This window comes from Lipophrys pholis, assembly GCF_963383615.2.
Source record: "Lipophrys pholis genome assembly, chromosome: 17".
NCBI lineage: Eukaryota > Metazoa > Chordata > Actinopteri > Blenniiformes > Blenniidae > Lipophrys > Lipophrys pholis.
The window spans coordinates 22,131,777-22,159,685 of record NC_137643.1 but is presented as its reverse complement, the minus strand read 5'-3'; the positions used below and the strand labels follow the sequence as shown (position 1 = coordinate 22,159,685).

General features: G+C 43.1%; 1 protein-coding gene across 1 annotated transcript in view; it reads right to left on the bottom strand.

Moving 5' to 3' along the window:
• Positions 1–344: 344 nt before the first annotated feature.
• Positions 345–27,909, bottom strand: part of LOC308122968 (uncharacterized protein) — a gene marked incomplete at its 5' end in the record, with an annotated part of 44,248 nt that continues 16,683 nt past the window's right edge. Inside the window, 19 exons of the mRNA XM_080485151.1 lie at positions 345–1,858; positions 5,125–5,261; positions 6,461–6,563; positions 7,596–7,741; positions 10,358–10,482; positions 10,752–10,888; positions 11,501–11,598; positions 11,685–11,806; positions 12,259–12,377; positions 13,101–13,246; positions 13,669–13,872; positions 14,419–14,482; positions 16,547–16,658; positions 16,979–17,115; positions 17,791–17,941; positions 24,503–24,635; positions 26,786–26,929; positions 27,009–27,140; positions 27,673–27,862. Coding sequence (XP_080341277.1) covers positions 1,732–1,858; positions 5,125–5,261; positions 6,461–6,563; positions 7,596–7,741; positions 10,358–10,482; positions 10,752–10,888; positions 11,501–11,598; positions 11,685–11,806; positions 12,259–12,377; positions 13,101–13,246; positions 13,669–13,872; positions 14,419–14,482; positions 16,547–16,658; positions 16,979–17,115; positions 17,791–17,941; positions 24,503–24,635; positions 26,786–26,929; positions 27,009–27,140; positions 27,673–27,862 — 2,527 coding nt within the window. The 3' untranslated portion in view covers positions 345–1,731. The remainder of the gene's footprint in view (positions 1,859–5,124; positions 5,262–6,460; positions 6,564–7,595; positions 7,742–10,357; positions 10,483–10,751; positions 10,889–11,500; positions 11,599–11,684; positions 11,807–12,258; positions 12,378–13,100; positions 13,247–13,668; positions 13,873–14,418; positions 14,483–16,546; positions 16,659–16,978; positions 17,116–17,790; positions 17,942–24,502; positions 24,636–26,785; positions 26,930–27,008; positions 27,141–27,672; positions 27,863–27,909) is intronic.

Sequence of the window (27,909 nt, the reverse complement as noted above, 5' to 3'; positions counted from 1 at the left end):
TAACAAAAGTAGGTTTTTCACCTAAAATGGCAGTGAAATGTAACTCAGATCTTGAAGCCTGTCGTAAGGGGATTGTTTTTCAGGTTCTCCCCTGTTTAGTCAGTCTAGCCTGATATACAGAATGTAGAGCTCAGAGTCACACAAAACAATCTTCATAGTAGGGATATCCCCATCACACTTTTTTGCCCCCGATACCGATCCGATTTTTCAGAAATGAGTATCGGCCGACACCAATACTTTCCCAATCCGATACTTACATTGCTATTGCAAAGATACTCAATAGTCTATTTCTGGAGCAACTAAGATGTCTGAAGCTAAAAGCTCTATTGGCAGAAGCTTTGTTTCGCTAGAAATTATTGTAAAACTCGTTTATTGAATCAAAATTCTTCTCAGAATGACTTAAGAACTTATTGAAACAACTTCACCTGGATTTTGTGGCAAATACAAAACATTAAAAATGAAACCCAGTGAATCAGTTTGACTAACATATAAACTATAAAAAAAAAACTACAACATAAACAGTATTCAGTAAAACCAATCAGAAGAACCCAATTCCCAATTGCCTTTAGGGGGCGCTGTGACAAACACAACAAAAACGCAGAAGAAGACAGACCACATAGAAATTTAGAAGTAGACTTCTGCACATAAATCACTGTGTATAACTCTAGTTTTATAGGTCTATGGCCCCGCTCCGCCTGCTTCTAGCTTCTGCAGCTCGACCGGAGCTTCTAGTCCCTGATTGTTGTGGTTATTAGGTGACGTAGCGGACCGCGGTGGGGGGAGGAGGGGGGGCGATTACGTCATCTCTTTGTCCACGGATGATCGTCTTTGCTGAGCGTACTCCGCCGCATGTTTACTTTTTAGATGTTTTATCAGATTAGTTGTGTTAAACGAAGCTCTGGTGCTCCACCTCTCGGGACTGTGGTGAAGCTCTGGTGCTCCACCTCTCGGGACTGTGGTGAAGCAAATAGTCCAACTGGCCGCTGGACTGGTTTGGTTGTAAACATTAAAATACCTCCAGACTGCTGACATTTTATCCTCTCAATGGCTTTAGGCTGCTAACCTCAGTTTACGGCAGGTCGCAAACGGGGCTCGCTTTACGGCAGCTGATGTGAAAAAGTTTTTTATTTTAAATTTTTTTTTAGATCGGCGGGGTGATCGGCTGGATTTGCCGATTCCCGATCACTCACAAATCACTAATATCGGCCCCGATCCGATATCTACCGATCGGATCGGTACATGCTTACTTCACAGAAAATTAAAAACCTGTTATCTCTGTTAAGTGAAAATATCTTATCACACTTATATATCGTATACATACAAAACATACAATCATAAAAAGTGATCAAAACAGCACCGTCGCATTAAAAAACAACATTTGGTGTTGATTTTACAATTACGTGTCGTTACTTTCACTCTGATCAGCATTCACTGTTAATCCAGTGAAAATCTGAATATTTCAAACGTGCGTAAATAAACTCATCAAAGTGTGTGACTATAAAAAGACAGATTAGATTGTTGTGAATTTATCAATCTTGAATATTAATTAAAATAATAAGTGGAAAAATACATATTTTTGTGAAGAGAAATAGAAAGTTTACTCAGAAAATCTTTTCTAAAACATTTAAATGTGATTATGACCCAGTGAATGAATTATAGGAGTTTGATGATCTTCAAATATGACGTAAGAATAATATCGGTGGCGCAGAGTAGATCCGGTCCGAAGTTTTGCTACACCCAGGTTTCCTGAATTTGACTGGACCGGTATTCCTTCACCATTCTCTTCATGTTTCGGTCTGGCTTCAGATCGGTTCTTCTGAGAAGCTTCTTTGGTTCAGCAAATGGATCATATCTGCGCCTGTAAATAGATTAATGGGACAGTTTTCAAAAAAAAAGATGAGGCAAGGAGAAAGATTGACGTGTCATGAATACTAAATTGAAACCACGCAGACAGAAAATCTCACTGGGAAGCACAAACCCAGAAATTCGAGAAAAGGAGTAAATTCTATGTGATGCAGGAAGTATCGCCACGTCACATCCCTATTTTAACTGCAGTATTGGTCCGAGAGTTTGCAGTCCAAATATTGTTTGGGGAACAAATAACATTATTTATATTGAATGAATATATATATATTATTGAATGACTCTTCTCCACCAGTCCAGACTGGCGTTGAATTCAGTGCTCGTGCGCCGGTGTTGGTTCTAGACGTGTTTTTGCGTATGCCTCTCCGGTGGGCACATTTAAACTAAGCAGCACCAGTGAGGAGTCGTGTTTATTACCTCTTCTTTAAAAAAAATTGGATTGGAAATTCGAACCATGTCAAAGACTCATTACCTCTAACTTTTTTCAATATTTACAGTTCAAGCGTCGACAATCCAGATGTTTTTCAGGTTTCTGACGTATGCCAGATCCCAGCAATTCTAATTTGGTAGAAGGAGGTGATACTGCTCTGGCCTGGTTGAAATCCTATCTGGCAGACAGAACCATGTGTGTTAGCCTTGCTGGCTCTGAATCCTCCTCTGCTCCTCTCACATATGGGGTTCCACAAGGCTCAATTCTAGGGCCCCTGTTTATTTCCCTGTACCTCATCCCACTAAGCTCTGTGCTCAGGAGACACGGCATCTCTTTTCACTGTTATGCGGACGACAGCCAGATTTATGTCCCACTTAATAAGAAAGATGCCCCCTCACTGTCTCCTCTCCTGCCATGCCTTGAGGACATTAAAACCTGGATGGCTTTTAACATTTTAAGTTTTAATGAAAACAAAACTGAGGTGATGGTGTTCGGGCCCAGTGGCTCCTGTAAACCCCATCTTTTTGACCTGGGTCCCCTGGCTCCGCATGTGAAGCCAGTGGTTTTGAACCTAGGTTTTAGAATGGACAGTGATTTTAAATTGGACTCTCAGATTAGGGCAGTGGTAAAGTCCAGCTTCTTCCACCTCAGAAGGCTTGCAAAGGTAAAGACCATTCTGGCACAGCAGCACTTTGAAACAGTAATCCATGCTTTTATTACATCCCGGCTGGATTACTGTAACGCACTTTATGTTGGAGTCTGCCAGTCCTCCCTCGCTCGTCTCCAGTTAGTTCAGAACGCTGCAGCCCGCCTTCTACCTGGAGCAGGTAAGAGGGAGCACATAACACCCGTTCTGGCGTCCCTCCACTGGCTGCCTGTGCATTTTAGAATTTGTTTTAAGATTCTTTTATTTGTTTTTAAATCTCTGAATGGTCTTGCCCCGCCCTACCTCTCTGAGCTGCTCCACCCCTACACCCCTGCTCGGTGCCTCCGGTCAGCTGATCAGCTTCTTCTGGAGGTACCGAGGTCCAAACGAAAGCTCAGAGGGGACAGGGCCTTTTCTGTTGCAGCCCCTCTGTTGTGGAATGAGCTACCACTGCCCGTCAGACAATCCCCCTCACTGTCCACTTTTAAAACTATTCTTAAAACCCACTTCTATTCCTTGGCTTTTAACCATGTTTGAGACTCTGTCCCTGGTTTTATTGTTGTCAATCTATTGTTTGTTTATTGTATTTCACTGTTTTTACTCTTTACTCTTTACTGTACTTTTTTATTTTGTCTTTTATTGTAAAGCACTTTGGCCTCAGCCACAACTGTTTTAAAGTGCTGTATAAATAAAGCTGACTTGACTTGACTTGATTTAAACTATATCTATACATCTATAAAGGCTCTCCACCTGTCCACTTCCAGATGTTGAGTAAGTGCAAGTGCTAAGCAACTTACTAAAATTGGGAACCGTGGTTAATATTTGGAGGCTGCTTGTGGTCTTTATTGGGCTTCTGTTGTGTATCTTGTTGGTTCCGGTCCGTCTGTTGCTGGGAGGTCTCTGGGTTCCTGTGGTTTCCTTCTTTGCGCTCCATGCGCTCCCTGCGTTTGTCTGTGTTCTCAGTGTTCCTTCCTTTCCAGAGTTCCTTTGTAAATTTTGTGTTTTTTTGTTTGTTATCTTAAGTTTTTCATTTTGGACTCTTTTGTTTTTTTGGGGGGACTTTGTGCCTCAATGGCAGGTCTCTGTCAGCGGCCTCCTCCAGTGACATCCACTGTGGAGTCTGGACTATTGAATCTTCCTCCGATCATTGATCCTTAACATGCCAGTCTTAAGTGAAGATGCCAGAGAGGACCTTGGATCAGAAGAAACTATTTTGGCAAAGAAAGTGTTTTCTATCAGGCAAGGCAGTGGGGCCGGGTGGATTCGGGTCCTTTTGAAAATTTGAGCCCATATAATCAAAGAATGATATTAAACGCTCAGCATTATAAAAAACGTCGTGTGAGGCTGATATTTGTCTCATTTTGAAAACCCAGGCATGTCCAGACCAGTTGTCTTTCAGAACTTTGATAGGAAGATGCTCACTAAAGCCCCGTTTCCACAGTGCCCCTTAGTGCCGGTACGGGTCAGGTCGGAACTGGTTGTTGTGCTTTTCCACTGACTCAGAACCGTTACCAACTGGTACCATTGGTAACCATTTCTCCCTACCCCTCCACTTGGGGTACCAGGCACAATGTGCCGGATATGAGGGGGAGGAGCTTCAACACTGCCGTCTGCTCATTGGTCCGTGACAACCGCTGTTCTCCCAGCAAGCAGCCATTTCCAATCAGTTCTTCTGCAGCAATCAGGAAACTTTTTTGAAAATGTCCTCCCGTTATGGCGTCACATCCTGCATGATTACGCAACCGTTCATAACCCCGCCTACATTTCAAACCGTTCCCCGTGTAATGGAAACGCGGCACTGATACGGGTCTGGTTACGGATAGTCAACCCCCACCTGACCGGCACCGGTACAAAGGGGCACTGTGGAAACGGGGCTTAAAGTGACAGTCAGCCTGATAAACAAGCACTTCATCAATTATCCCCGCGGCCCTGCCAGGCTGTCATTCTTAATCATGAGGCATCGTAACACGATTTAATGAAAACATGCTGGGACTCAAGGTACATTAGTCTTGTCCTTGGATGCACATAAAGCCTTTGACCAGGTTGAATGGCCTCATTACTGTGACTGAACCATTGAACAGGTTTGGATTTGGAAGCAGTACTTTTGGTTACTGATGTGTACCAGAGACATTTTTCATACAAAGGGAATGTATCTCAAGAAAGATAAATGCAACAATGAACTCACTTTGTCAGGTGTTTTTCGATTTCTTTCCGTTCATACACCCTTCCATCTTTAGTTTTCACAGGATCAACAAACAACTTCTTGGACAGTGGACAGATGAGATGAGGCGGTACTGTCTCCGTCACAGGCTCCAGAAGTTTCTACAAATCAGAGACATCATACATTCCCTACTTGTCAATTGTTGACAGATTAACAGGAACAAAGATTCAGCAATTACAGGGGTTTTTTCCGGGTTCCGGTACACCACACTCAATTTGCAAAATTCCTAGATTGTTTGCAAAATGACAGAGATCAGTCAAAACATACACACATATTTGTGAAAATGCTTTTAGTTTTCATTTCATCTCCTCCTCCTCTACGTCTTTCTTCTCCTCTTCCTGTACCTGGGCCTCCTCCACTACCTCTTTATTCTCTTCCTCTACCTGGGCCTCCTCCACTACCTCTTTATTCTCTTCCTCTACCTGGGCCTCCTCCTCTGCCTCTTTCTTCTCTTCCTCTACCTGGGCCTCCTCTTCTACCTCTTTCTTATCTTCCTCTACCTGGGCCTCCTCCTCTACCTCCTTCTTCACCTCTTCCTCTACCTGGGCCTCCTCCTCTACCTCTTTCTTCTCCTCTTCCTCTACCTGGGCCTCCTCCTCTACCTCCTTCTTCTCCTCTTCCTCTACCTGGGCCTCCTCCTCTACCTCCTTCTTCTCCTCCTCCTCTACCTGGGCCTCCTCCTCTACCTCCTTCTACTCCTCTTCCTCTACCTGGGCCTCTACCTCCACCCCCTTCTCCTCTTCCTCTACCTGGGCCTCCTCCTCAACCTCTACCTCCTTCATCTCCTCTGTGAGCGCCCCCTCTCATTCTCACTCTTCTTCTCGCTCCTTCCATTTTTGTTGAAGACAGGTGAACTCACCTGCTGCCTTTTATAGCTCACCTGAGTGCTGCGTTTTCAAATTAGCACATGTGTTTTGTCCTCACCTGGTGGATGTGATGATTATCCAATGTGTTCATTTGTGTGGCCATTGGCAATCTGAGGCTTTGTAATGACAAGGAAGTAACCTCACAAACCTTCTCTGTGTCTAAGGTGTGAAAATGTGTGTAGAGTTTTACAAACCATTGTGTGTAATGTCGTATAAATCTCTGGAGGTGTTTTGCTCCTTGGAGTAGAATTTCGCAAATTGTGTGGAAATTTTCATTTTAGTGTGTAAACAATTGCAAAAAACTGTAAAGTATTGTGATTCTGATTAGATGTGGTTAGAGATTCAATTCAGTGAATTGACCCTAAAAATTCCAATATTTCCTCTGAAGTGTAAGATTTTCTCAACCTGGCTTTAAAATACTGCCATTCGTTTACCTTCTCCTTCTCATCCACAGACTCCCCTGCAGTTTCCTCTGTGTGTTTTTCTGCTGCCTTTTGATAGGTCTCACGGTTGGTCAGGTATTCCTCAGCCAGAATGCTGCCATAAACAAAGATAACAGCAACAATTAAAACTTTTATCGTGAAAAAATTGCCTTTTTTGTAAGCAGTAAAAGAGTCTCAGAAATTGAACCCATTATTGATGGTTATTGATTTTTAATTCAGGGAACCTGCACCCCTGTAAGTGTGACTGAGTTTAACATTGTTTATAACTCTGAAGACTTTCTGAAGTAGCGGTGTATACTTTGAGCCTGTTTACATAATCATAACACTTGAACAACCAGGAATAATCACATAAAGAGTAATGGATGAAATTCTCTTCAGAAGTGTGATACTTGGTTTTTAACATGCTTTAAACGTTTCAGTCCATTATTGGATTTCTTCTGTAGTATGTATTCACGTAGCGGCGTAATACCTAAGCTTCTTGTATTTATAAAGCATCTGAGGAGCAGCAGGAAGCGGTACTTTCTCTTATGGAGGGAACTTCCGGGATCTAGCCACAGTTATCCGTACAACGAACTGGTTCACTTCTTATCGGGGGGGATGTTGGAACCACCAACCCTTTTATGTGAACGGGCATTGATCTCAATTGGAAAACCCTGGGTTGAATTACCGTGTCGTTAACTCGCTTCGCAGTACTGCGTATCACGGATTGCGCATGTCTGGGTATTTCAATCCAGATAGCGAAGAGATATCCCGAGTTTGTTAATCCTGCTTCGTAGCACAGACCTCTAGTCTTGTCTATTGAACATGGTGATGCTTAAAACCTTAGTGTGTTCTGTGTTGAGAGTTTTCACTTCATTCAACATGACATTCATGTTTCTTTTTGTCTTCTGTTGTGGCAAAGTGATTTCGTCTTTTTTTTTGTGTGAAAATGTGGAAGATTAGAATTAATCAGAATGGTCATCAGATATTGGGGAAAATTCCAGATGTCTAGATGTTAGATGTTGGATGTTGGTAGGTACATTGATGAAACGTATGTTGCTGGAAAAGTCAGTTGTAATCAACAATTGGCCATGTTAGTCTGAAGATGTATTGGTAACATGAGTATGTTTGAGTCTTCTAATCTTACCTGTCCAGTGGATCTTCAGGCTCAGGACTGATCAGCAGTCCAAAGACAGCATCCAGGATGTCTCTCATTGTATACTGGGCGTTCCAATTACGGTCAAATATGTTGTGGCAGATGCGACCCACACTGTTAATGTTGCAGTGGTATATCTTCACATGTTAAGAAAATATCAGTCCGATAAAAAGTGGAAGAGATAGTTAGTGATAAAACCTGCTGTATCGACATTTCAGTTCTGTGAGAGTTTAACTTGGAAGCATCTTAGCTTGTGTTGTATAAAGTCTCAGATGCGGTGTGTTGGAATGGCTGTTTCTTCTAAAAGCAGTGGAAAGCTCCTCTCAATCGACCTCACTCACAGAGTTTGTATGATTTGATTTGCCAGATCAAACGATAAGAAATGTAGGTTGAAAAGCGTATTTGGGAACCTCTGCTAAGAACAGTAACAATACAGGACTGACTGCCCACGTGTCACACATCAACCAGCTTGATGCAGGTACATACAAAAAAATTATGACTCTACCTCTGTCTACCCAAACATGTGTCACTTCTACACACTTTTTCCAACAATCAAGCTGTCGATGCTTCAATAGTTGACTCCAAGCCTCCAGTAAAAATTGATTTTTCCCTCTTGTAGTCGCTCCTGGCAAATCGCTGATGTCCTCAATTTTGTGGATCTCTTCGGAACTCTTTAGGCTGTTGGGCCTTTGATAGGTCCTGATCAGTGCCCTCTCTAATGCTCTCCAAGAGCCAACTTATGGATGGTGGTGTAACACAATAAACAATGTACACTGAACAGAATTCAAAGAAGCCTGAGGGACTTTGCCTACAGTATGATTATCGGGCTCTTTGCCGCTGCTGTAAGCCTGATAACACTGAGGCGGTCAGGAAAATATTCAAAACAAATGTAATCTCACATGACTTGACAGTAACAACCTTGTCAGTCCCAGGAGGCAGGTGGATCCTAAAGGGCTTGGAGAACCTATTCACTTGGGCCCGGATGACCTTCAAACCAGCAAAAACCAGGTCCTTGGTACTGAAGACAGGGAATGTTACTGACCAATTCCTCTTCACTCTTAACGGTATCCAGATCACATCAGTGACTGGAAAACCAATACAGAGCCTCAGGAAAACTTTCAACTGCTCTCTGAAGGATGCTGCCTCCATCAACGCAACCAATGAGAAGCTGGAGGGCTGGTTGAAGACTGCAGACAGATATGGTTTACCTGGAAAATTAAAAGCCTGGATATATCAGCATGGAATCCTACCCAGGATACTTTGGCCTTTGCTGCTTTATGAATTTTCACTGTCTACAGTCCAGAGGCTTGAGAGAAGGATAAGCTGGCACCTCCGAAGTTGGTCGTCACTCCCAAGAAGTTTAAGCAGCATTCACGTCTATGGCACCACGAACAAAGTGACTTCCCCTTCAACAGAATCAGCGAGGACTTCAAGGCTGCCCGAGGGAGTTGCTACCAAACAGGAAGTCTAAGGATCCAAAAGTCTCCCAGGCAGGCATCGAGGTGAGGACCGGAAGGAAGTGGAGGACATGCGACGCAGTGCACCAGGCCAAATATTGGCTGCACCACAGAGCGCTGGTAACTGGCTGTAGGCTGAGCTGGACTGGGCAATATTCCATCCACCAACTACAGCAAGGCTGAGGGAAAGAAAGGAGGCACCTGGTGCAGAAGGAAGTAACAGTCATAGTAAAAATCTGTTTAAAAATAAAAACACAGCAGCAGTGGACACATTGACAATGATGTAGTTGTTATGCAGCGCCACGGGAGGGTGCTGTTGCTTTTTTCTGTAATGAAACCATACATAGGTGTGCAGAGAGCAATATGCTATAAACGTTAACAAAATGGAGAGAACCCAACATTCTCATGGACTGATGACGAATCAGATGCTATTGGGGTGCGTTTAAACTATTAAACTACCAATATGGACTATAAAACTAGAATACGGACCGCAAGTCAAACCACTACAGGTCAGCCATGTTTGTTTACTGGCACATGAGCAGAAGGACTATTTACCACTGGGGGAGACGCGCATGCGCAGTAACAGAGCTCCATAGCCTCCGGCAGTCTCTGCAGGGGGCGAATCGCCACCTTGAAAGAAAAGTTCCTTGGGAGCCGGTATAAAAAAGTCAGGCATGCAGTGGATCAGAACGCTGGTGTTGCGTAAACGGACCCCCAAAAGTTAACTAAGTTTTGTGGTAATGCTTGTTTTTGGTGTTGTGTCAACACCCATCTCGTCACTTGGATGGGTCAAATGCAGAAACCATAGGGCAGTGGTGGCCTAGAGGTTAGAGGGGCGCACTTGGGAGTGGAAGTTCACAGGTTCAATCCCCACAGTTGACACCCTGTCACAGTGGGTCCCTGAGCAAGAACCTTGTTACCCACCATTCCAATGTGCAATCTTCCCTCTGGGGCTCCCGAGTGGATTTTGGGTTAACGAGTGCATGAAATTATTTTAATCCAAGACTTGCTTGAATCTTTGCATAATGGGGTTTTGTTTGGCACTCATTTGAAGTGAGGTTGCTGTCAAGCGGCTACGTCAGAAGAAAGCAAAGCCAGAGCACGAGTAATGACACCAATTGTCCTTTACAAGTTTAAGTGCATGTCATCAGTCGCGGGCCTGGCTGGTTTTCCGCCCTGGGCAAACACCAACACCCCCCAACCCCCCACCCCCCTGTAATCTCTCCAATGGTAGTGATCTGGATTTGGGAGCAGGTCATTTTCATAATATGGATGAATGGTACTTATTCAGGATACACGTGTGACGAAGCGAACAGTTGGTGGCTTCACTGGGTAGTCTGGCCCAAACTGGCAGAACAACTCAAAGGCCCCTTTTTCATAGGGGGTGTCAGGAGGTCCCTCCATGAGAAGTTTCCAGAATGCTGAAAGAGAAGAAAATAAGATGCAGCAGTTGACTAATCTTTGATGTTGGCTGAATTTAGGGATGCACAATTTATCAATGTATAAATTTACTGTTGTTCCATGACTGTTAATATATTTAGCCAGATGAAGCCGTACTGCACTACAACCTGCCAACTGCATAAATGTAATTATCCGGGGTAACATAGTGCGTGGAGATGAATATAAGCTATGATTATATGGTGTGAAACACAAGTTTAACTTCTAAACCAATTGAAAACATGGCCCTTACTGAAGTCCGATTCGGATGGAAGGATGGTGAAGTAAGGATGTGGGTCACAGTGCAGGCTTTTCAGCTCCTCCACGATACGTTTGTCCCGGTCCATGAAACGACCATCTTTGGCCTCCTGGATCCTCTTTTTCAGAGCACTGATGTAAATGATTTAAAATTTTAATTCAATGTATTGACTGTAAAATGTAGTGTAGATTGACATACTTCATTAAGGAACAAGGCTGGGTTTTCATGTTCTGGTTTTTTCATTACCCCTTGGTTTCAATAACTGCATTTTCAATGGAAATAAGAGGAAAGTACTTAAAGGTGAGGAGCAGCTATTTTTAATTCAAGGCTTTTCAAAGTGTCAGACAAAGAGCACCCCTGATATTGATATGATATGAAATGATATTGCATCGCTCCAGCCCAGCCAACTCTCCCACCAAGTCAGCGAGGGAGTTGACCGCCAGATGTCCTCATTTTTGCCACAGGATATTAATAATTGATGGTACATTGTCACACACCCATTTATGATTTTTTTTTTTAACCACAGCATTGAGTATGTATGTATACCACCATAGAACAATGCATTTACAGTTATAATAATAAAAGTCTGACATTTCTTTCCTTGTCCCTGTCACTCAAACACTCTCTACATATGAAATGAAACGGAAACATGTATGTCGACAAACTCTAGAAATAAATCCTTTCACACTCACACTGAGACAGGCACATTCAAAAAGTTGAGGAATTCGCTCTGTGTGACTTACTTGTGCGTCAACGTCACTTTACTTGTGATCTGACTTGGTAGAATGACTTCTGGGAATGTATCATACCCGTGAGTGGCGAAGAAACCCTGCAAAACAGCCTGTAATAGGGGAAAACAATATTATACAGCATGTTGTTGTAATGCCAAAGGCTTGTTTGATTTGAATATATTTGTAGTTGACTAACTCGAGTGATGGTTGATGGGTCAGCTTTATTTTTGAGTTTCCTCATTTCCAAAGAAAGAACAGTCTCAATCTCAAAAAGCCTGAGGCCATCGATGCTGGTTTCCGGTTTGAAACAGCAGCCCCCTTTAAAACAAGACAAGATTACTCAATATTGACAGAAGAAAAAGAAGCATACTTCAATGGTGTCCCTGCTGACATTATTTCCCTGAATCTCTCTGTAACCCACCCAGTCATAGGTAACCGTTAACGACACATACTATTAGTAATGAGGAGTTATGGTGACCCCACAGTGGCGACGTCAGCAGTGGGACTCAAATGTGCAAACCTCGGTTCACAAGCTTGTTTCTCTCACCTCGACTCCTCCACTGACACTTCGATTTTATGAAACATACCAGAACCGAAGAATCTTCTTGAAAATGTTTCAGTAGGTCAAGATGATGTACTCTAAATTAATTGCTGATAACTTCTTGGAGTTGTAGTCATTGTCTCTTTTTCAAATTGACATACAATACGTCAAATTGGTTTTGTGTTCTACAATGTATATTTTCTTTAGAAGGTCTCAAGAAAAACTCCACCTGTTGCAATGCTGATTCCATGGAGAATAGTGTTCTCCACCTTTCCCAGAAGAACTGAATCCACAATGATGTTCGATTTTATTAGATCGGCGCAAACACCAGTCGGCATGCTGGAGGATCTGTACACACACACACACACAGATGCACACACTGATAACACTGTGCATACAAGCACATACCACCGAATGTCCACTCATATCATCAAATGAGCTGAATAGTTGTCGAGATAATAATACTCAAACTGGGGAACACTAACCAGATCACACTTCACAACATCCGTAAACATACCAGGAGGGAACTGATAAGGGCCAATTTTTTCACTTTAGCCATATATCTCTGCTTACTTTCTCCGTCCAGATGACTCATAGCTGTGTACAGCATTAATGTGTGGCTTGTTGATATACTTGCACACTTTAAAATTAATTTATCACTCCTGCTAACTGCTGTTTTATGATAGTGTTTACTTGTGATTATTTGTGTTTACCGCTACCATGGGCGTCCAATATGGCGGCACAATGATTTATGATGTCATTTATTAATGTGGGTGAAAAACCTCAATAAGTTGGATAATGTTGGATTTCTCAAGTACGAGGAGAAGCAGGAGTATTCTTCATGTCTTCTTCTCCGTTTCTGTGTTCTCCTTGCCTTCTTCTGTGTTTTTGGTGAGTCATAGCACCCCCTAAAGGTCTGGCATATGTTCTACATCGTGTTGAGCCATGTTCTTAGTGGCATGTGGGAGTAATTTTTTTCAGAATGCCAGGGAGAAAAAAGATTGTTTTTGCTCGTGAGGTCTAAGTTGGTTATTGCATTTTAAGCTAACTAGCATATCACTGGAAATTTACCCAACGTCGTTTCCATCTGTAAGACACAGAATACGAAGTCTGCAGTCTGGGAACTTGATCTTGACTTTCTCCAGCTCAAGCTTTCCATGCTGCAGTGCATCATAGAGCTTTGTCTGTCCAGATGGCGCGATGGTGCGGACATGTTCCTAGAAAAAGACGACTGTCTTTAATATCACAGCTCAAGAGCATATGCTCTTAAATATTCAGAAATAACGGAAATATGAAAACCTTCAATCAACATGTCAGACTCATGTGATGAATAATGCAAGTCCTATCACTCATGCATCTGAATTTTAAATTATTTAAAATAGCATTAGTCTGTATGTGTTGGCCAGATATTACTATTTTTTATTTTTTTACATTATAGCATGCAGCATACAATATAAAGGACACTCCACAGTAGAGAAACAATTGTCTTTGACATATGTTTCTGAAGTGTGGCAAACATATACAGACTAATGCTAATTTAAATAATTAAAATTAAGATCCAAGAGTGACAGACTTACATCACTCATCATTTAACTCTGACATGCTCATTGAAGGTTTCCACATTTAAAACGAGACTTACCTTGAACTTTTCAAGTGTTTCTGTAAAGGTGTGGAGCATTTGAACATTAGAGTTGAACTTTACCAGGCCGATAACATGGTGAAAATCGTAAGCCATAGTGCGTGATGCAAAGTTGTCAAAAAGCTCCTTTACTGCATTGATCTTCTGTATTTTCACATTTCCATAGCATTCCTCTGCCATTGATGAGCTGGTATCTATCAGCACCTGAAGACAGTATTAAAAAAATTTTAAATTATTGTATGCTTGTGTGTTAAGAAAACTATATTTATTTTTCTACCTTGAACATGCTCTGGCCAGTAGAATTGGAGCCTTTCATTTGAAAGATTTACAAAAAGTCACAATATTAGCGATGCACCCATACCGACACCGAGTACTTAAATTTACTTTAAAAAAATTTTTTTATGGCACTGCCACTTATAGAAAACATTGCGTGCATGGCCCCTTTAACAGACGCGCTGCTCGCTTGACCACTGTGCCTGAGAGAGCGTCTCAACTTCAGCAGCTCGAGTAGGTCTAAATACACAACACGCACGCTGCGGTATCGGGTGTCGTGGTATCGGTGGCACTTTTATGAGTTTGAGTAATAGTACTCATGCCTCGTATCGAACCGATACCCGATACTGGTATCGGCGCATCCCTACACAATATTAATCCAGCATACATCGACTTCAAACACTGAGCTAAAAACATTGATGTTAAACTTACAGCCCAGCTGATGACTGATGAACGCTAAAGAGAAATCAGAATTACCAGTATGGCTTCCTTTGGAGTCCTGGTTGTGGCAAATGACTGATCATCCCTATGGTCACCGGTTCTGAAAAACATAAAATGTCATGTTTTACTATCATGAATGGGCTGTTAAATAAAATTAATAAATAAATATGATTATGCAACTCCACTCTCTTTTTTTTTTTTTTTTTCTTTTCTTTTTTGCGCTATTGTCCTGTTCGGCAGCTTGGGCAAACAGTATGATGTGATTGAGAGCCTTCAGAGTCAGAACAGTTTTTGCTCTTGCAACAGGAAGAGACCTGGAGTCTCCTCTTGTTGCTGCCTTTATTAGAACTTGGCATGGCTGCTGTACACGACCGGGAGGGAACGCTCAAAGAGAGAGAGAAGAGAGATTGAGGGGAATGGAGGGGGGGGATAACATGCAATACCCTTGTTCGTGCTACATAGATTATTTGCAGTTATCATACTGATCCAAATACTTTCCAACTGTCATTAGATTAAACCAGCCTGAGCAGCTCTATCTAGAAAGTAACATAAACATAACATAAAGAGGCAACAACAAAAGAGGAACATGATTTTGAGATTTTGAGCAAATGATGACAGAAAACAAGTGACTTCAGCAACACATTTCGTGAGGAATGGAAGTGTGAGTGTGAGTGTGTGTGTGTGGTTTGTCTACTGGGTGTGGCTGGAACTGTTGTGGGGGGGCCCGAGGCCATCAGGCCCGGACACCGTCACCCCGGCGGACGGCAGACCCCCAGACCAGGGGAGGCCCCAGCGAACCACCCCAGAGAGCCACGCCCCCGCCCAGAAAGCACCAGATAGAGAATGCAGAGAGGAATCCCCCCCCAGGCAAGAGGAGCCCACAAGAGAAGGATAAAGGGCGCAGGGCCCCAGGCCCCAGGCCCCGACCCAAGCCGCCAAGCTGAGACCAGCTGGAGCAGGGCGCTCGGGCCGAGAGCTCCCCCAATCCCGGCGGCAAAGCCCGCCGCACCCCCGTGAGCCAACCCACCCACCCCCCCACCCCCTCCCCCCCCAACACGGCAAGACAGAGATGGCCCCAGCATGCAACTCCACTCTCTATTTATATTGATTCATGGATCAAAGCCAGTTTCTTTTGCAGGGTCCACGACCCTACGTGGCTCACCACTCTCTTGCACTGCATGAGCAATGCATCGCTCCCCCATGTTGAACTTTGCAGCTGGTGGGCCCACGTTGCTTGTTCAGGCTATTCCCGACAGAGGTGTGTCCAAAAGACCCTCATCCGGTCAAGGTACAAGAGCTTCTGTGTTCTGTTTGCATGGGTGAGGCTTGGACGTGTTTGTCTGGGCCTTCACTCCAGACCTTTCCACCTTGGGTGACCCTACCAAGATCATGGTATCTGGATGGCATAGCTCTGAAGGTCATAAGATCAATCAAGCCCTCCTGCCATGACAAGCCGACAGTCATGGAAAGAACCAGTTGAGGTGGTTTCGGCATCTGATTAGGAGGCCCCCTGGTCGCCTCTCTTTAGAGGTCTACCAGCCACATCCAAATGGAAGGAAGACCAAGGTCAGCCCAGGACTCGCTGGAGAGATTAAATCTCTGGTTTGGTCTTGGAGTGTCTCTGGCTCTGCCCCACACGAGCTGAGGGAAGTTGCAGGGGACAGAGAGGCCAGGGATTCTTTCCACCGTGACCCCAAAATGGACGAAGCGGGAAAGAAGATGGATGGATGGCTCAAAGTGCATGCTGATGTCAAACCATATCCATCTTCTGTACCTCTTTAGGGTCACAGGGTGCTGGAGCCGGTTGCAGCTAACTGGACAGGTGTCCAGTCCATCACAGGGCAAACACAAATATACAGACAACCACACACTCAAGGGTAATTTAGAATCACCAGTTAAACACACATGCATGTTTTTGGATGATAAATCTGGAGTACTTTCACACATTGAGGAAGAACATGCAAACTCCTGACAGAAAGGCCCAGCCAGGGTTTGAACCCATGACCTTCTTGCTGTGAGGCGACAGTGTTAACCACTCTCCCAATGTGCGACCTTAAACCAAGGTTTCACTTTTGTACAAGAATACTAAAAATTATTTATAAACATTGACGTGTTGTATTTAAATAGCACAAAACTATTGTCTGAATGAATAATTAGTACTTACGAAGCTGCCAGTGTGTTCACGTCCACAGTTTTCCTTTTCCCAGCAAGACAATCATAGACATTCATCATTTGTGGGATTAATTTATTTTTGCTCTGATAAACGCCAACATTATCTGAAACAGATACAAGAATTGTTTTTTAGATTTATCATTACAAGAAAGACTGTTTCTACTCAGTCCATCGAGGAAAGCCAGGCTGGTCTAGAACATCAAAAGCAGCACACAGGTTGAGAGTTGCCAGAACTTAGGGGCTTGTTGTCATCAAGATATAAGGCTGTCTCTGCACTGTGGCGGTGACTCTCCACAGTACAAAGACTGTGGAGAGACACCTCCACAGTCGTCTGTATGTGTGACCAACACTAATTTCAAGAGTGAAAATTATTTTTAAAAAATAAAAAGGAGGCGACATGTTGTTTTAAAACACTATGCATTACCTTCACCGAGGTAAACCAACTGAGGGTCCTGCTGTCCAGTGTCTTTTAAAAGCAGCGGTGGAGTCACGTTGAGATAAGGGAAAGCTTTCATCTCCTCTGTCATGTCTGCAAGCGTTTTCCCTGTATGTATTTCAAAGCTGCAATATAGGAATATCAGTACATCTTAGTGTGTTTTAAATGCCATGGGTACCATTTAGTTTTCTAAATGATTGAACTTTTCCCCAACTTTACTTCTGATATTGTATATCCTATAAAACAAATTGTGTATCCCTCAGTTTTACAACTTTTTGGTAAGTGAGCTGATATTCTTGATGAAGCCTGTTCCACTTCCAACATCTAATATGTTGTTTTTGTTCTGCCCTGAATAAAATGTGTTCATGAGAAGCTTTAGTCATTTCCTGCTGGTTTTCATTTTTGCATCTTAATCATCATTCTAACCTTTGTTTAAATAACATTTTGTGGAAGCCGTAAAAGATGAGATGGAAGTTGGAGTCGAGTCGACTTCATTATTACTTCCACCACTTTTACAGCTGACATGTCAAATTATTTCAATAATTCGCAACACCCAGTGCTCCCCGTCACGTCCTTGTTAATGCCCAAACACATTGCCTAACACCTCCACACAACAATCCCCCCCTTACGCCATTCTAATGTAAGGTCATCCCTAAATGTGCACACCACAATTTAATTAATTTTACCATTGTTTTATTGGCAGTGTAAATAATATCATGTAGCTGCATTGTACATGGAGACACTGCTTTGTATACAGTCTCTAAGCACATTTAAAGACCAAGTACTTGATTAATACATACTTCTGGTTGGTTACGCTGTGAAGTGAAATCCAAAGATGGTATGTCGTAACTGCGGGATGAACACTGAGCAAAATCTTCTCCATGTCGAGGTCTCTCTTCAGGGATGTTTCTCTCAAAATGTCTTCACTGCAGTTTGGGATCTTTTCTCCATCTAAGTAAGAAATAGAATGAAATGTGACTGAAATGTGATCACTGCCTGACAAATTATAAAATGAAGGAAAAGATAGATTGAGTCATGTAAAGGTTCACATCAATAAAACAATGTTTTCCAACAAATACAGAGTTTTCTATTGAAAATACTTCAGCCAATTTTTGTTATATTTTACACTTTGTCCCAAACCTTTTGGAAATAGTTTTTTGTTTGTTAGTTTGTTTGCTTTTTGTTTTTTTTGGTGGTGGTGGTGGTGGTGGGGGGGGGGGTCTTGTGTTGGACTCCTGAAGCCTGTAATACGTCTCTGGATTTTCACTGATGGAAGAAACTTCCATGTGCCACCACGCTATGCTGTGCCATGCCACACTATGCTCTGCCTCGCGATTAAGACTTTACACCTGCTGGAATCTTCAGAAAATGTTGTCTATCTCTGCTGATAGCTGAACCATGAAGTCAGAAAAATTCATGTCTTAACTGAGCTGGAACGAAGGTTGTATTAGCTGGAAGCTAATGCCTGAACACAATTCTTAATTCTGTCTGCAAAACCTGCAATATAGGTTTTGTCCTTCCATCCTTCATTTACTTCTATCCATCCATGTTCTTTTCCTCTTAGTCTGTTTGGGTTTGTGGTGGCAGTATAGAGAGCAGAGAAGTCCAGGCATCTCTGTCCCCTGCAACTTTCTCCAGCTATTCAGGGATGGCCTGGTAAGAGACATAATCTCTCCAGCGAGTCGTGAGCTGACCTCAGGGCCTCCTCCCAGTTGGACCTGCCTGGCAGACCTCTAAAGGGAGGCCACCAGGGATCCTGATCAGATGAACCACTTCAACTGGCTCCTCTCAATGTGGAGGAGCAGCAGTTTGACTTTGAGGCTGTCCTAATTGCTGAGTTCTTCAGTCTATCACCAAGAATGAAGCCTCCTCCCTGTGGAGAAAACTCATTTGGCCACTTGTACTCGTGATCTAATGTTTTTGGTCATGACCCAAAGTTCATGACCATACATGGGGGTGGGGGTGGGGATGTCGACCGACCGATAAACAGAGAGCTTTGCTTCATAACTCAGGTCTTCTTCACCACAAGGATCCGGTACAGTGACTGCTACTGCAGCCGCCTGTCCGAACCTCTGGCCGATGATGGCCTCATGATCCCTCCTCCTATCACTCGTAATTAAGACTCCAAGATACTTAAACTCCCCCTACCTGGAGAGGGCAGGCCATCCTTTTCCATGAGAGGACCATGGACTCAGATTTTGAGGTGCTGATCCGCATCTCAACCGCTTCACACTCAGCCTTGAACCGTTCCAGTGAACGCTGGAGGCCCTCATGTGACGCTTCCAGAAAGACATCATCATCTGCAAAGAGCAGAGACGTCACCCTCCCCTCCTTCCCCCCCGCCACATGATGCCCTCCTGCACATGGCTGCACCTCGACACCCTGTCCATGAAGATCACATCCAAAAGGCGTGACAAGGCGCGGCCCTGGCGGAGTCCAGCGTCCACCATGAACAAGTCCGTCTTAGTCCTGAGTATACGGACGCAGCTCTCACAGCAGGAGTACAAAGACCACATTGCCCACAGCAGTGGTTCTGGTGCTCCGTACTCCCTTAGCTCCTCCCATAAGACTTCTTGGGTCTTCAGTCGTATGCTGTCTCCAAGTCCACAAAACACATGTAGACTGGATTTACAAACTCCCATGCCCACTAGATAATCTACGAGAGGGCAAAGAGCTGGTGAAGAGTATGGTTAAAATGTAGGCGGGGTTGTGAATAATGCTGGTATGTGATGTCATTATGCAACAGTAGTCGCGGAAACAACGCGGAAGTTCAGGCAGCCATCTGAGTAAAGCCGTGAGCCTACATTCTCTGTGACGCAGCACAAACTTTCTCCTTGTGAACATCAGCATCCAGCTCCGCTGAATCTCCTACCCTCCTGTTATGGAGAGGAGGTCTGCACCTCGTCAGAACATCAGGGGACAGTGTAGTGCCGACATTTCAATATACCCTGTTAACTAAACAACCAGTGAGCACAAAGCAGAGTACGTAAACAACAACGGGAGGGTTCATGGCCGATTAAATATTTAAATATTGACGATAGTGACGATCGATACCAATCATCAGACGGCTGCGTTGTAGCACCTCCTTATCAGGCCCGTTCTGTAGTGCTAGGTATCCAAACAGAGGGATGACTGAAAATCGTAACTGTTGGTTACGATTGTTTCGGTACAATCTACAACTTTTGTCAGTGCGGATGCACGAAATCTCATCCCGCCTGGCCCGGTCCCGGCACACACAATGCTGTGGGACCATTTCTTTAGAGGTTCCGACATAGTCTCTACTTTTCTACACAGTTTCTTTTTACTAAAGCTTACAGTAAGGGCTGTTTTAAGACACTGGTGGAGCTATTTGTGATTTGTTTAATTTAGGCTTATGTTGAGTTACAGCCTAATTGCTTTATTTTGCATTTATACTGATTATTTTCTTGTTGATTATTTTTGCTAAATTACACCATAATTTACCTTCTTCTTTACTGGTCGCTTACAAGAAGTAAATTTACATAAGTGGGTCAAGGTGGGTAGAGACGCAGGCTGTGAGGGCATACAGTTTTTTACCACAGCGATAGAAAGGCTGCAGAAAATGTCATCTGTATGTGTGCTTCAAGAGTAAACAAACCACTCTTAAACTGACTTTTCTGGTATGGACATTGAGTTATTGTTGATCTGTTCAACTGCGTAAAGCCAACCCACGACGTAGCCTCAGTTTGGACTCATGGTTTGATTTAATTTGTTATGGACAAATAGCCACTATAGACACTATGGACAACTTTCCAGTGGAGCTGCCCTGGTCTGTGCACTCCCTTTCTCTGCCCTCTCTCTCTCTCTCTCTCTACCTCTCTCTCTACCTCTCCATCTCTCTGGCCTGGTTCTGCAAATGTTTCTTCCTTTTAGAGGGTGTTTTTCCTTTCCACAGTTGCTTATGTTTGCTCATGTGGATTTGTTGGATTTCTCTCTGTAAACATCCATCCATCCATCCATTTTCTTCCGCTTATCCGGGGCCGGGTCGCGGGGACAGCAGTCTAAGCAAGGAAGCCCAGACTTCCCTCGCCCCAGACACTTCCTCCAGCTTTTCCGGTGGGACCCCAAGGCATTCCTAGGCCAGCCGAAAGACATAGTCTCTCCAGCGTGTCTTAGGTCTGCCCCGAGGCCTCCAACCGGAGGGACATGCCCGGAACACCTCCCGAGGGAGGCGTCCGGGGGGCATCCGAAACAGATGCCCGAGCCACCTCAGCTGGCTCCTCTGGATGTAGAGGAGCAGCAGCTCTACTCCGAGCTCCTCCCTGGTGACTGAGCTCCTCACCCTATCTCTAAGGGTGCGCCCAGCCACTCTACGGAGGAAACTCATTTCAGCCGCTTGTATCCGTGATCTCGTTCTTTTGGTCATGACCCAAAGCTCATGACCATAGGTGAGGGTAGGAACGAAGATCGACTGGTAAATCGAGAGCCTCGCCTTTTGGCTTAGCTCCTTCTTCACCACGACAGACCGACACAGCGACCGCATAACTGAAGATGCTGCACCGATCCGCCTGTCGATCTCACGCTCCATCTTCCCCCCACTCGTGAACAAGACCCCAAGATACTTAAACTCCTCCACTTGGGACAAGGGCTCTCCACCGACCCAAAGGGGGTAAGCCACCTTTTTCCGGTCGAGAACCATGGCCTCAGATTTATCTCTGTAAACAGCAACTACAAATGACTGTGTTGTAATTGCTGCTATATAAGTGAAGTTGAATTAAGGCCCCTTTTACAAGACAACGACTACGAGTGCAGCCGCAAAACTTTCTTCACTTTTGGGGGGTCCGTTTACACGACACCAATGTGTAGATCCACTGCATCCGCAAAGCTTTTATACTGAAAGTGGAACGTTTCTTTCACAGTTGCAATTCGTCCCTGTAGAGACTGCCCAAGGCTATGGAGTGCTGTTACCACGCAGGCGCCTCTCTCCCCTCCCGTTGTAAAGAGTTTCATCTGCTCATGCACCACTAAACAAACATTCAACCCCGTAGTTTGATTCGCGGTCTGTTTTCTAGTCCATATCAGTAGTTTAATAGTTTAAACTCACCCCTCTCTCGAATTTGTTCACTTTATAGCGTATTGCTCTCTCCACGTCTGTGTGGTTTCATTTGAAAAACAAGCAACAGCGCCCTCCCGTGGACTCGGCAGACTAACAACATCATTTTCTGCTGCTGTATAAACGGATTAAGTGTTGTCACATGAAACATTGTCGTGTAAACGGGGCCTAAATTCAAAATTGAATTGAACTTAAGGGTTAATCCTTACTTACTTACTTACTTACTCTAAACCTCTAACCTGCTCCAGAGCAGGTTATGTTCTTGATAAGACATCAACGAATATAAAAGCTCTGCCTCTTGACCATCAGATCTTTTGAAAACAACTTGCCCATTCTTAGAAGATCCTTATTTGTGCATGGATTGAGAGATACAATTTTATTGAGAGACGCAATTGTTTTGAAATAATAAAATAAAGCTTTGTCTCTGAGCAATTTGAAGAATGTTTTTGTTCTTGTTCTTGACATGTTCCCAAGTTTGTTTAGCTCCACTTGCGTTCCATCTGAAATAATGAGGTCAATAATAATGATCATGCCTGACAAACAGTAACTGCAGAAACATAAATGCATAAAACACACAACTCCTTGTGCTCCCATGGTGAGGAATTAATGTTCCAACACAAAGTGCACTCACACGGGGCATACTCAGCCTCAAAATAACTCGATGGGAGATTTAAACTAAACTGTGGAAGCTCTGCCCAACAAATTTGTGCCATAATAAAGCAAAATTGAGTGATCACAGCACCATGTCATGCTGGTCCGTTCACCTTGTTCGATGAATTAATATCATATAATCTCACCCATTAACAAGTCGGGAATATTCTTGTCATGCCCTCCACTTCCTCAACCTAATTTGGTCCGTTGGCACCATCTGGTGGCCTCCCTGCCTCATTGGCCTGACCTCTCACCTCCAATCACCTCAACTGCTTCCAGCTGCGACGGGGAGTGGCCTCCCCACCTGCACCTCTACATAAACACCAGCTGACCACTAACCGCTGCCAAACCATAAAACGACCTCGTTCTGACCCTCCTCGTTGCTGGATTCCCGTCTGCCTCCTGCCTGTCTGGAACAACGATCCCCTCTACTAATTCCACTCCTCAGCCGATGCTCCCCACTCCTGTGCCAGACTCCTCCGTCCGTCCTCTTTGGCTGCGATTCATTTGGCGTTAGTGCTTTATGTTTTATGCGGTTAGTTTAGCCCCCCGAGTCTGCTTAGTGGCTTTTACGTTTCCAGTAACTTTTCCGTCAGGAGTTTCCTGATCGTTTTCTGTTTAAAGTTTAGTATCCGTTTTTGCCTCAGTAGTTTTTTTTTTCTCTCCGCTATCCTTTGGGTTCAAATAAATCAGTGAACCAGATTTTGTCTCCTGTTTTGCTGTCTGCGTCTGAGCCTCAGTCCCGTCTCATGACAATTCTGGCTTTGGTTGTGGTAATAGTGTTGCTTTTAGCCTGATGGATATTTAAATACTTCGTGATTTCAGAGAATAATTGCTCCTCCATTACGTAAACTGCGCTGCAGGATTTCTCTATGTTTGAGATTGGTCAGATGCTGCAACCTCTGCCCCTTTTATGTGCACACACACTGATCAACACTGGAAAACCCTGGATTGAATTACCAAGTTGATAACCTGCTTCATGTTAATGCTTATCAGGATCGCACATGTGTGGGTAAGTTAATCAGGTAACAGATATCCTGGGTATATTTAGCCCGGTCATAGTATAGGCCTCCGGTGTCTTGGTCACCTTGTCCATCTTTGATTTTATCAATGTCTGTTCTAAGTTTAGTATCTCCTTTTCGCATTCCTTCAAATGTACTTTTTGGTATCTCATAATATTGTACATTGTTCCTTTCTCCTAATAATTTTGTTAATGCCAGCTATTTCATCTGAATCAATTCCTTCGTTGTTCCTGTGTACAGCACTGTATAGTAGCATTTAGTTTTTCACAGTTTCATAACACTTTAGTTTCCATGCCAGAATGTTTAAACTTCCTTAAAAAGGCTTTTACTTTCTCCCTGTGATTGACTTGTGACCTGTCCAAGTGTACCCTGTCCTTGCCCATTGTTGGCTGGGATTGGCACCAGCACCTCGCAACCCTAAATGGGATAGAAGATGGACAATATGCCCAAGTAATAATGGTGTAATAAAACTCCTATTTATAATACCCAAACAGCAAAACTAATTATGCTACCTAGCTGTAGACACACAAATGTCTTAATATGAGGAAACCCAAACTTGCAAGTTAACATAAACGTATGTCTCAGATAATCTTGCTCCAATCCTGTGATTGCTGCACTGTCAAAAATGTGTGTACATCATCTAATCACATCCTGTTGCATTTGGGTCGGCACCCTTAAAGTTTATGAGATTTTTAAAATTCCATTTGGAGTAAAAGTTTTTGTTCAAAATCATTTCAAAAACATCGTTGAAGTCGTTTTTCTGCCTACCTTTTATTTTCTGAAGCACATCTGCTCTTTCCATGGCGCCTGGGACACCAGGCACAGTGACTGGTTCACGGAAACGACTGCCTTCATTCTTGAGAACATATGGTGCATAGTTCTCAAATTCTGAAGGCTCTTTCTATTAAAAGAAATGTAAAGTACATTCTATCAAACATTTAAACATGATTTCTGCTATATACATAAATGATATGATAGCCAGAGTGTATCATCTATAAACCCCCAAATCCTGAAAGGTTTTTATGTTTAATTAGTCATAAAAGCAGATCCATCAAATTTTTTTCTCAATCAGTCTGCATGGGGTCACAGTCGCAGACTAAATAAGAGATATTTTGGGTAAAGAGATCGCTTTAGTTTATAGGTTAGATGTTTCTTCATCACAGTGATCTGATAAAGACATAACATTATTCTTGCCCTGATATGTTGTATATCTAAAGCCTCGGTCCCAACCCGCCATACTTACAAGTGCGTGCTGTCTACTTGCACAAACGTGGGCAAAATTTGGGTATGCGTAAGTGATGAGTAGCGCCTCCGTGCGGATTTTGGAACAAGCAGACACGCCGTAGCACTTTTCGTGTATGAGGAACTTTCGCTGCGTTCGGGCAGCGTTCGGACAGCGTTCGGACAGCGTTCGGGCTACAGATTCACCCCAGTATGGGTGACACGCGTGCCTTCTACAGCCAATGAGCGCACAACACACTGACTTTGGGAGTCTTTTAAATTTTAAACTGAGTTTAAAATCGCAGCGGGGAAGTAAAAAACATATTTTAAAAATGCATCTTGTTCAATGAATTATTGGTATCATTTCAGTGACCCAGGATGAATGGTAAACATTGGCAGCTGTATTTCTGAAAACAAATAAGCCGTAAAGTTGAAACACTGCTTCAAAGGTGACAGCTTTGAGTGATGCGTTCAGGTGCTCGTTAAACTGTCAGAAGGTCGTCTTCCCGGGTTGGCAGGGCTCATGCAGGAGCGACGTTACGTGCTTTTTCAGAATTATTGATTTTAAGGATTGGATTTCTCTGTAGTATCTCTGTAACCGTGTAAAGACATGATTTAAATATGACTGATACAGTCATTAGCGAGGTAGAACATGTGTGCGCAGTTTCGGGGTGGGGTGCGCAAAGAAGACCATTCTTTGTGAGAAACAAAGCCATATGATACTATACTAAATATATATGGACATATACTAGATATATGAAACATATATAAAATATCAATTAGAAATAATATGTAAAACTACATTGTACAGGATTTGTTTTCTCCCAAAAAATCTGAAATCTCATCCGTAGATGAGTTGTCTGTTCATCCTTCGTTAGTTCACTTTTTTAATTATCGTGTTATTTCCCCATATTTCCACACCATAACTCAGATATGGAATATGAGGGAGTTATATAATAAGCGTTATGAGTTTATTTTGATCTATAGTAATTCTGGAATCGGATTTTACACATTATACCAATATTTTATATGTGGTTATATGCGGCTTCCAGCTAAGCTTTTAATCAAAAGTAATTCTTAGGAATGTATTTATTGCATCGGTTAAAAAATGCGTCACGAAAATGAAAAAAATACACATAAGTTGCTCTGCACTATGTCGCATTTATTTGGAAATGAAATGACTCTGCTTTTTTTTTTTTACTTCCCCCAAACGATGTGTCTGTGTGTGTAAAAAATACATTACTATTTATCCTAGGTCACTGAAATGTTATAAATAATTCACTGATTATAATAAATCTTCTATCTTGGAATCGTCTATCTGGAAAAACTCACGTTCATCGCACTTGCACGCACTTCCAAGATGTGAGTAAGGACACCGTACGTGAGCAGCACGTGTAAGTACGGCCTCCATAGGATAACGTGGCAATCACATGGAAATCGTACGTTGTAAGCACATTGTAGGCACGTTGTAAGCATGTACAACTCACTTACCACGTGTACCACCTGTACAACGTACGATGCACGCAATTGCTCACGGCCAGGCGTGGCGTGTGGGCCACGTACTTACACCTTGCGCAACCGTGTGAGTGACGTGCATTGACGTACTCCTTCCCTGCTCTTGCCACTCTCTCCCCATGTTTTCAGAAAAATGTGGAGGCCGTGGTTTCATCAAAAAAACGTACGGACTAAAGAAATGCACGGTGGGTTGTGACCGGGGCTTTAGTGGTAGTAAAGGAGAACAAAATGATGACATCTTGATTGTCTATATTTGCAACTGAAATGCAGAACATGTTCTTCATCTAACATTTTGCTGAGCTAATTTCAATATACCTTTGCTTCTGACATGAGAGACGCCCAGCAGTGGGTCGAGTACTCAAAGACATCGAGGTCCTCAACGATTTTGTCCCCTTGATTTGTTCCAATAGCCGGCAAAAGCTCTCTGAAGAGAGTGTACAGGCCCTCAAACAGAGCGATCTATATGGAAAGCAAAAAAGAATGCAACAAATTAAATCACATTCGGAAATGGAAAAGTATAATATAATGTAAAGTTTACCTTTTGATTCTTGGATATGGTTTCGTTCTTACAGAGTAACTGATAGAGACTCTGGGCCAGGGGGTTGCATCCACTCAGTTTTCGAATGTAGCCAATCAGATTCCTCAGTGAGTTCACAGACATTCTGTGTTTCTGAATGGAAAAAATATAATTCATTTCATTAGGGTCCGAGCACAGACAGTGCATAGGACCCTATTGAAACCGTAGGGATTATTTATTTAAAACCTTCTCCTATAGCTCTTGCATTATGCATGTTCTTACAAACACACTGACAGCATGACTTTGAGGCTAGTTTGCTAGTAGTGAAGTCGCTCGCTTTCATGGCAGCATCACTGATATCTCAGCTCGAGTCTCAGTGCTGGGTGGTGTTCACTACTCTTAAGAAATGTATAAAGAAAATATAATTATTTTGGAGGTTTGGCCTGATTGGAGCTTCTTGTGAGCCGGTTTTGGCCCGTAAGCTTTATGTTTGACACACCTGATTTAGACCCTCTGTCACCAAAATTAAATAAGGCCATTTCAGGAAGCGCTAATAAATGTGTTAGAAAGTAGTTTTTTTTTATTTAAAAATTGTGTTGATGAGGAAGAGACACTACAAGAGACAGTAGAAAACCAAAATCCGAAAATATAATGTCATTAACAAATTAACAAATTTAGAGCTTACAATAATGTAGAGGGATGACAACAAGAAGCTGATTCCTTTGGGGGTTTGTTGGACAGAAGGGACCACATCATCGATGAAGACTGCGTTGGCATCCTTGGTCTCTTCAGAGAATGTGGACAGTGAAAAGTGCACTGTTGATTCCTCTGTGATCCCACAGCTTTTCAGGGAGCAGCTAGCGTCAGTGTCACCTCTGAAAATAATGTTCAGACCAAAACAAAATAAATCCAAAGTGAATAA